Source organism: Orycteropus afer, unplaced genomic scaffold, assembly GCF_000298275.1.
Source record: "Orycteropus afer afer isolate SDZICR_OR568_19922 unplaced genomic scaffold, OryAfe1.0 scaffold00082, whole genome shotgun sequence".
Lineage (NCBI taxonomy): Eukaryota > Metazoa > Chordata > Mammalia > Tubulidentata > Orycteropodidae > Orycteropus > Orycteropus afer.
In genome coordinates this window covers 10,709,773-10,719,531 of record NW_006921669.1, presented here as the reverse complement: position 1 = coordinate 10,719,531, position 9,759 = coordinate 10,709,773, and the positions used below count along the sequence as shown (strand labels likewise).

The 9,759-nt window shown below is 38.6% G+C and overlaps 1 protein-coding gene across 1 annotated transcript in view; it reads right to left on the bottom strand.

The window, feature by feature from the left end:
• The window catches only part of CCDC172 (coiled-coil domain containing 172), a 40,156-nt gene extending 33,543 nt beyond the window's left edge, over positions 1–6,613 (bottom strand). Inside the window, exons 1-2 of the mRNA XM_007941618.2 lie at positions 6,535–6,613; positions 6,055–6,140 (exon numbers count right to left, since the gene is read on the bottom strand). Coding sequence (XP_007939809.2) covers positions 6,055–6,140; positions 6,535–6,613 — 165 coding nt within the window. The remainder of the gene's footprint in view (positions 1–6,054; positions 6,141–6,534) is intronic.
• Between the last annotated feature and the right edge of the window lie 3,146 nt (positions 6,614–9,759).

The following is a 9,759-nucleotide window of genomic DNA, read 5'->3' as shown; positions in this document are numbered from 1 at the left end:
AGGGGGCAGGAGAGTATGGAGGGATGGACACTGGGAAGTGGTACCTTGGGGAGGAAATTGGAGGGGAGCTGTTGCATTGTGGTAAATTGTGGTCAATGACATGAGACAAAGTATATGTGAACTCCTGTATCGAGAGTGAATTTGCTCTGTAAATCTTCACCCAAATCTAAATAAAATAAAATTAAAAAAAAGAAATAATGTTCTGGAAATGGCATTGGGGAGTGAGGAAGACAGCAACCAAACCTCCAACAACAGAGTATCTCCTGTGAAAGAATAATCAGCCTACAAAAACAGACTCAGAAATATCTTCACTTGCTATGGAAACAGTATGTATGAACAAGATGAAATCTAAAAGAGATAATACATCTAAAGTACTGTATTACAACTTTATAAAAATCAGTTGTACAGATGCAAGACAGGAAAGAGATGGCTTGAAGGAAGTTCATGTCATTGTCTTCGTAATCATTAAAACAAACTTAGGTTTAGGTTTTAAATTTGGATAAGCAGAGTTTCCATTTATTTTCTAAAATTGACGTTAAATAATTCACATGAACTGCCATTTGAACAAGTGTTACTCAGAGAAATAATGTTCGTCTCCTATTTGTGTGTTTAAATAATTTTTAATCAACAACAGAATTTAGCTAGGATCTAAATTTTTTTAAATCTTATTTTTGTTGTTGCAAATACACACAGCAAAACATACATCAATTCAACAGTTTCTACATGTACAATTTAAGGACACTGATGATATTCTTCGAGTTGTATGATCATTCTCACCCTCCTTTTCTGAGTTGTTCCATCATTAACATAAACTCACTTCCTCCTAAGGTTCCTGTAGGATCTTTCAAGTTGCTGTCATCAATTTGATCCCATATAGTTCTCAAGCCAGTCAGTTTTTACTAGTTCATATAAACTATTATTCATTTTTAAAATGATTTCAGGGGAAATCATTTTGGGCTTAAAGATTGTAAAGATAATCTCAGGACAAAAGCTTCATGGATGTTCATCTACCCTTCACAGCTCCAGAAAGTCTAGAGTGAGAATTTGAAATTCTGTTCTTACAATTTTCCCCATTTTGATCAGGATTCCTCTATGGAGTCTTTAATGAAAGACTCCATAGTCAGTAGTCAGGCACCATCCATTTCTTATCTCACGGCAAAGGAAGTTGTTGTTCCTGGTGGCAATTAGCCACACATTCTCTATCCTGCTCCTGTTCCTGGCTCTCCTTAGTCTTCTGTTGCCCTAGGTGAATAGAGACCAACTGCCTTACCTTGGATGGCTGCTTACAAGCTTTTAAGACCCCAGCCATGACACAACAAAAAGATAAAACAGAATCATTAAAAACAATATTAGGCCAATTAACTGGAATGCATCATGAAACCATGACCCTAAACCTCCAAAGCAAGGAACCAAATCCCACAAGGTGTTCAGTTGTACATGAGCAGCCTTGGCAGTTTTTTTTTTTTTTTTTGGTCCTCACAAATGTATCTATCACACAACTTTTGCCAATTCAACTTTTGGCAACTTACTGATAGCAATTATAAATAATCGGCTGTACAACCCCATCGTTAATGAATGAAATTTTTCCATCACCATTAACTCGTTTTCCCTCCCTCCTGCCCTTGGTAACCACTACTAAAATTTAGTTCCTATCCATTTGCCTTTTCTTGTCTTCTTGTGAAATCACACAATACCTGTCCTATTGTGATTGACTTATTTCACTCAGCATGTCTTCAACCTCTACTGATATGTAACATGTACAATACTTCATCTCTCCTATTGGTTTAGTAGTATTCCATCACATGTACATACCATCCATCTGTTGTTGGCCATTTAGGTTGTTTCCACCTTTTGGCTATTGTTAATAGTGCTACAGTGAACATTGGTATACACATCTCTTTTTGAGTCTCTGCTTTCAAGTTTTGGGTATACAACTAGGAGTGGAATTGCTGAGTCATATGGTCTGTTTTTAGCTTTTGAGGATCATACTGCTTTCCACAATGACTGTACCATTTTGCATTCCAACCAATAGATAAGGATTCCAATTTACCCACATCTTCACCAACATTTGTTATTTATTTTTTCTTTTATAATCTTCGCCATGCTAGTGGGAGTAAAATGATTTGCATCTCTCTGATGACTAATGACAATGAACATCTTTTCATGTTTTTGGTGGCCATATGAACGTCCTCTTTAGTGAAATGTCTGTTCAAGTTCTTTGCCAATTTATGACTGGGTTGTCCTTTTGTTGTCGTAAAGCAAAGCTTTATATATATTTTAGTTATTAGATTCTTATCAGATACATAGTTTCCAAAGATATTCTCCCAGTTGGTAGCTTGCCTTTTCACTTCTTTGGTAAAAGCCTTTTGATGAAGAAAGTTTTTAATTTTTATGCAGTCCCATTTTCTTATTTTGTCTTTTGCTGTTTATAACCTTGTTATTAGATAATCTATTGTTGAAAGCTAAGCCTGACAGTATTGTCCCTACTTTTTCTTCTCAGAATTTTATGGTTTTAGTTTGCATATTTTGGTCTTGTAAACTTCTTTTTGATACAATGTGTAAACAAACAAAAAACGATTTCAGAACTCCATTTCAAAGTTATAAATGATAATAATTTGTGATTTTATGCTTTCTCTATTAGGTAATAGAGTACTAAAGGATATGACTTTGCATGCTGTTCTGGGAGGGTTCCTAATTTTCACCAGTAAAAAAAAAGAATGTGTATATTTTGAAGATTAGGGAAAAAAGTAAAAGGAACCACCTTAAATTACTTTTTTATTTCAATATAATTTTCCTTTAAAAATTCATGAAAACTCTTTCATTATTGTTATGATGTTTGTTCAGTAAGTTATAATTGGGAGAGGAGAAAATACACCAAATATGCACAAAACAGCCTCAGACTTTCCTCCATTTAATCCATCTTGAGGGTGTATGGCATTATGTTGGATTTTATGGAACATGTTTAAAAAGATTAAATGTCCAAATTTTACCTGTATGCCAATTTTTAACCAGAAGAATCTTTTTCAGATGCTTAAAAGAAACAATTCTTCTGTGAGTCTTTAATTTCGGTTTGCTCTGTCATCAATACCATAAAGCCTTTCCCCAACTGTCAGAAGCTTTAGGAGTATCGGTAAGCTTTAAAGCAAACCCCGGGTTTGCTCTTGTCTTTCTGTTTTCATATTATTCAGCCTAACCAGGCATACTATAGCTGTCCAATGTACAGAGTGTTCACACTGTATAATCTGAGTCTTTTGCAATCATACATTTTAAAGGATTCATCGGGTCTTGAAAGGCAAATGCTATCATTCAAGTTCTAATTACATGCTACCTGGGTTTTACAGGATGGGGCAGGGGGTAGGAATACTGTATCTCCTAAATACATATTTTGACCACAAGCAACCTCCAAAATAAATGACAAATGTCCAAAGCATTTTCTGAATGTATCATTGTATAAAGAGCTCAAGCACTGCCCTGCTCAAATTATGTCCTAGTTTTTCCTTATGCTGCTTCCACTTGATAAATTAGTCAATAAATGCCAAGTCAAATATTCAAGTAAATACATTTTCATTGTTATTGACAGAGATATAATTAACTCTGAGAATAAAAGAAACAAGAAATCAATTTATGATTACTTCCTCAGTTCTTCCCATTAGTTATTTACATTATAATTGTGGTTCTACTTTTAAAATCTTTATCCACACACATACGTATCATTTTGACTACAATTATAAATCAAATTATCTCAATTACAAATTAGTATTGTATGAACTGTGAACCTCATGTTAATTTTATTAGTAAGATACAACTGTATTATTATCCACATATATATGAGCTGATTAAAAAGCAATGCACATTTATGAGCTTATATTAATTAATATTTTCAGCAAATGTTTCTAAACAATATTAGGGCTTTCTCTGTCAACCCGCCAGCACAAACATTGAAATCAACATTTTTCACATGTGTGTAGATATCAACAAATTACATTTCCATTTTCAGGCAAAACAGACCACTACAAAGAAAATATTACAAGAGCTTTTCTTTAATATTAGTTATCTGTCACTACAGTATCTTCACCACTGAAGGACAAATATATTTTGTACAAAAACTTATGTAAGTGACCTTTAAAAATATTGTCTTAAACTAGATTCAAAAGCTTCAGATACATTATTATATGTGAACTGCACGAAGAGAAATGCATAAGATGAGCTTGAGAAATCTGTTTTAAAAACATACAGTGCAACACTAATATAGAATCTACAAAACACTGCATAACATGGATGAACCTGGAGGACATTAAGCTGAGGCAAATAAGTCAATCACAGAAGGACAAATATTGTATTAGTTCATTATTGTAAAAAGTCAAGGAAAGGTTTCTAAATGGAAGGAAATTTCTTTGTTGGTTAGCAGGAGTAGGAGAGGAGGGGAGGAGAACACTGCAAAATATAAAAAAATAAAAAATATACTGTCATTATTCAATTGTTACTTTCATTATGGCACTTCTGACATTTTTAAATTATAAAGCATGAGCAAGTCATTCAACGTCTCTGTTCCTCAGTTTTCTCATCTATGAAGGGGGGATAATGATGGTGCCTTGTCACAAGCACACGGTAAGTGCTCAAATGTTACTTATGCATTTTCTAGTTCTGATTGTGTATGTTTCACTGACTCTTCTCTTAGCATTTAGCTTTCAATTCTGAAAGCATCTTAATTCTTTTTAAAGAAAAAAGTTCATCTACATCATTACACTCCCAGTGCTTTGCCCATCCCACCAGTTTTAGCACTGTCGGTAGCAGTTAGTGTATGTGCTATTCACAGGCAAAGCAGGAGCTGGAATCTCACTCAATAATGGCTCATGTATAACATGTGCTGGGCATTGGATATAGGTAGTATCCTGTACCCAATAAAAATATGAGTAAGAAAATAATTCCAGACATTTTGCTCACAAAACAGTAAGGGAACCAGACAAGTATGTGAAGTGATTTAAGTGCAAGATAATGTACTGAATGCTTTATTAAATTTTTTTCCAAAACGTTCATGAGGGCTTCACAGGTGATGTTTGAGCAAGACTTAGGAAGAGCAAAAGGTCAGCAGGCAGAGGGCGGTTCTATGATTACTTACTTTATTCATTAAAAAAAAATGGAAATTCTCCATAGTGGATAAGTTAAAACAGACATATTTATTTTAAGCAAACAAACTTTCTCAAACAGACTTCCTATTGCATGCAGCTTGAGAATACATATTTTGTTCGGCTGTTAAATCATCCTTATCTCAGCCTCCTTATCGGAGCTGAGAGAGATCTTCCTAAAACTGCTTTCATCACGCCTTCCCTGATCAAAAAACTGCAATAGGTTCCTCTAATCCCAGATATTAGCTCTGCTCTGAGCAGCTTTCTCTCCCAATATGCCTTGGGCAATTCCACCTCCTCCCTTTTGTTCATATCCCCCCCATACCCCCCAATGCTTTTTTCCTATAACTTCTCTTCGCCTCTCCAAAATTCTGACCCTTCAAAATCCTTCTTCAAGAAGCCACCAGGTTCTCTTGCTTCGATTTCAAATAATACATACACTTTACAAACGCTGCAGAAAAGTGAGACATGCGAGTTGAAAAAAAGGATTTTTGGATGAAAGACACGTCCAAAACGTGGCATTGAGGAACAAATGGCAGAGACTCATCTTAATGTTACATTCAATAGCTACATCAACATACCATGCTTCTTAGCATTCAAAATTTATATACCACACTAACTACTGAATTATTTTTCCAATGGCCTTAGACTCTTCTTATAACCATTCTTCAAAATGGACAATGAATTCTTCATTAATTACGTCATTACTTGAACTGGTTTTTAGGACAAGTTCGTATTAGAACAGAAGGTGTCGCTAAATTCAGACTTTTAAATTACCAGACAACATGAAAGTATACCAACCAGCATGTAAGTAGCTTGCTTCTTACTCGAAAGATAACTAGTTAATGAGTGAGATACCTTTAAAAGGTCAGGTTAAACCAGACTTTTTCAAGTGCCAATTAATCAGCATGCTCTCCAGGGTCAATACCTTAGATTCCAACTTGATTTTCTCTTCATTCAGCTCCTCTGTTGCTTTCTTAATTTTTTCACGACATCGGAGTGTTTCTGACCTCACTGTAATACAAATTAGATCCTTTAACACATCATCTAGGAGCTCTGGGGCATAGTGCCTAAGGCACTTGACCGCTAACCAGAAGGCTGGCGGTTCAAACCCACCAGCCACTCCTCGGAAGGAAGATGGAGCATCTACTTCCGTAGTGACACCGCCTCGGAAACCCAAGGAGGGGTTGCTATGAGTCGGGTCCCACTCGACGGCACATAACAACAACAACACATCATCTGTCTAAATCCCCCTTGTTGCATTTGGTAAGGCCCCTTTCAGCTTTCTCCCCCAAAGGGGAACACCAACTCCCCCGACCGCCCTGCCCACTACCAGGGGCTTCCTGCTGCCCAAGCACTGGTCTCGAGGAGACCCCTGGCCCCGACACCAAGACAGCCGCACCCCTACCTTCTCGCAACACTCGCCGATTCTCCTCTGCCCGCTGCTCAGTGAAGACAATGTGCTCAAACAAGGACTCTAGACTCATCTCGGGCCCAGGCTCCTGCGGACCCTTCCCGCCGTTCAATATGTTAGCACCGAGGCTCCTGGAAAGCACAATACACAGGATTATTCTAGAACTATTCCCACATGGGCCTCCATTCCCCTGGCCTCTTCCGCACAACCTGGCAGGAGGGGCACAAGATGGAGTCGGGCCCGAGCGTCTTGGGAGCGCCCCCGGGAGGCGCCGGGACCCCAGAGCGGCTCTGGGCAGCCCGAGGTGACATCGGTCGCGGCCTCCGCTCCGCCACCAGGTCCTGCTCCTCGCTCCTCACCCTCCAAGCGCCTGTTGTTTTCTTTTCCCTCCCTCAAGTCCTCAGTCCCCCTGAGACAACTGGTTCGCCCCTGCCTCCTTCCTCCTTCCTCCTAGAGAAGGCCGCTCCCCAGCCCAGGCTGAGCTTTCTGTCCCAGAACGACTGAAAATGGAGGCCCCGGCTTTTGGCTTCCAAGCGAGGCTGGGCAGCGGCCTTACCCTGGAAAGGCTTTGCCAATCAACCTCTTTTCTTCTTAGGCGTAAGGTCCTCAAAGAACCGTGTCTCTCTACTTACCAAAAACAATCCGGGAGAAACCTTCCCTCAGACCACAGTCAGCGCCTCGGACAGGCCTCGCCAGGAGGAAATTTACACTACGGTGTCTTGCTGGGCCCATTCTACCAGAAAGGCGGCGTCTCACATGGAACTCCCATGGGCCTTAATTGGAGGGGAGGTGATCTGTCTCCATCGCTCAAACACCAGTATTATAAAGTACAAAGTAGCCGTAATTCTAAATATAAACTTTTGCAGTCTTATTCTTTGAATATGGCAAAGATTGCTATAAATGTGCGATGTCTGACATTCCACCTTAATCATTCTTTTGTAATCAGGGCATATCTTTCTTGTCTACTTTAAAATTAATCATTGCCTTTTGTAATCAAGCTGCAGTAATATTAACACTTCAATATCTGTGCAATATGTGTCAGAGACCAAAGTGATTGCTAATTAAAGCTTACACGTGAAAGGCACCTTTGGGACTTTTGCATGGGACTTTATAAATTAAAAAACAAAATATTTTTAGTTTTGTTGTTGTTGTTGTTGTGTGCCGTCGAGTCGGCCCCGACTCATAGCGACCCCTCCTTGGGTTTCCGAGGCAGTATCACTACGGAAGTAGGATTGCCCAACCTTCCTTCCGAGGAGTGGCTGGTGGGTTTGAACCGCCAGCCGTCTGGTTAGCAGGCAAGTGTCTTAGCCACTATGCTACCAGAGCTCCCATTTTTGGTTTTAGTAGGTCAAAATACTGAGATTAGAATAAACATGTGACTTCACTTCTTAATGTTAAATTGACATTGGTAAAACTTTAAAAAACTATTTTCTATTTAGAACGTTTTTAACCAAATACTCACTGTCATCGAGTGGATTCTGATTCATAGCAAACCGTATTGGGCTTCCAAGGCTGTAAATCTTTCTTCTACAGAGACAACTGTCTGGTTAGCAGGCAAATGACTTAACCACTATACCAGCAAAGCTCCTTGGAACGTATTTAGAATTAAGAAAAATAAATTCTGCCACACCGTCTATATAATAGACTTAATGTTTCATTAATGCTGTAGTATAATAACAGGGTCGCTACGAGTCGGAGACGACTCAATGGCACCTAACAACAACAACAATAATAAAACAGATTCTCACTTTTAACTTAGTCTAAGTTTCCACGTTAAATTCCATCAAGCCATGTATGCATAATTTAATTTTTAACCTTATTATAAAATAATACATACTGAAAAGTGTTGTTGTTGTTGTTTGCCGTCGAGTGGGACCCAACTCATAGCGACTCCTCCTTGGGTTTCCCAGGCAGTATCACTACGGAAGTAGGATTGCCCAACCTTCCTTCCGAGGAGTGGCTGGTGGGTTTGAACTGCCATCCTTCTAGTTAGCAGTCAAGTGCCTTAGGCACTATGCTACCAGAGCTCCTTACTAAAAAGTGTAATAATACAAAAAAAGAATTACCCATAAGCTCACAATTCAGAAGCAAATTTTAATGGCATGTTAATAATTGCCAGGTAATCCCCCTCACCCTGCATTTTTCCTTTGCAAACTTAAAACTACTGTGAATATATGATGATGATGATGATGATGATAACAAAGATGCTTATTAAGTATTTTCCAGGCACTATTTGGAACACTTTACATCCTTTTGAGCATGATTTTAGCATTTCTCTCATGTGATGGTGGGGAAAACTGATGCAGAGAACAGTTCAGTATCTTGCCCAGGTTGCGTACCTAGCTTATGGGACAAGGAGCTCTGCACCCTCTGGGATCAGAGCCCATGAATTGAATTTTGGATTCTGCTCCATTTTCCTCAGATTATGTCACAAGCATTGTACCATTTATTGAAAACTCTTCATAAACACTTTTTTACAACCTCATAATTTTCCATCATATGGATGCAGGTGTAAAATTTAGATATACAGGAATAAATTTGACTCTTCTATCTGTTCACGGATAGAAAACAAAGCTGAAATTATGGTTAGAACCATTTTCTTTGAGCACTCGTTTGGAGGCTTATGAACTGTACCATGGCTGCCATCAAAGGAAAGGGCTTCCAGGAGATAAATTATATTACTAATTAATATCACTCCCTTCAGAATTATTTCCTGTGGACTTGTATAGGGAGCATCCTCACAAGGAGGCTGGTTTTCAAAAGCATGCTGCTATTTAACATTCCAATTTTATTAGTTACACTCAAACTCACATTTATTATTTAACATGCTCTTTCTGTTCTGAAGCTTGGCAGAGTGAGTTTTGGGCAGGCTTCAGGGAGCCCAGTCGCCTCACTCACACAAGAGTGTGGGAGAGAGCCGCTGGAAATTCAGGAAAGGGATGTGGGGTGAAGTGGCTTCTTCATCTGCTGCGGTCTTCTTCACACCCTGGAGTATTGGGGGCCTTTCAGCACTCAGCTGGAGTGTTCTACAACTACCACAACTATACACGTCAGCGGAGTTTTTTATTTCATTTTGTTGAGACAAACATGATTATGCAAGCCCACAATTCAAATTTTAAGTGTTTCAGAAGAATGAATTAAAGAAACATAAGTGAGGTATTAAAATGATACTAACATATATCTAGCTTTATTCTTCCATTCTCTAGACTGTTAAGGTAT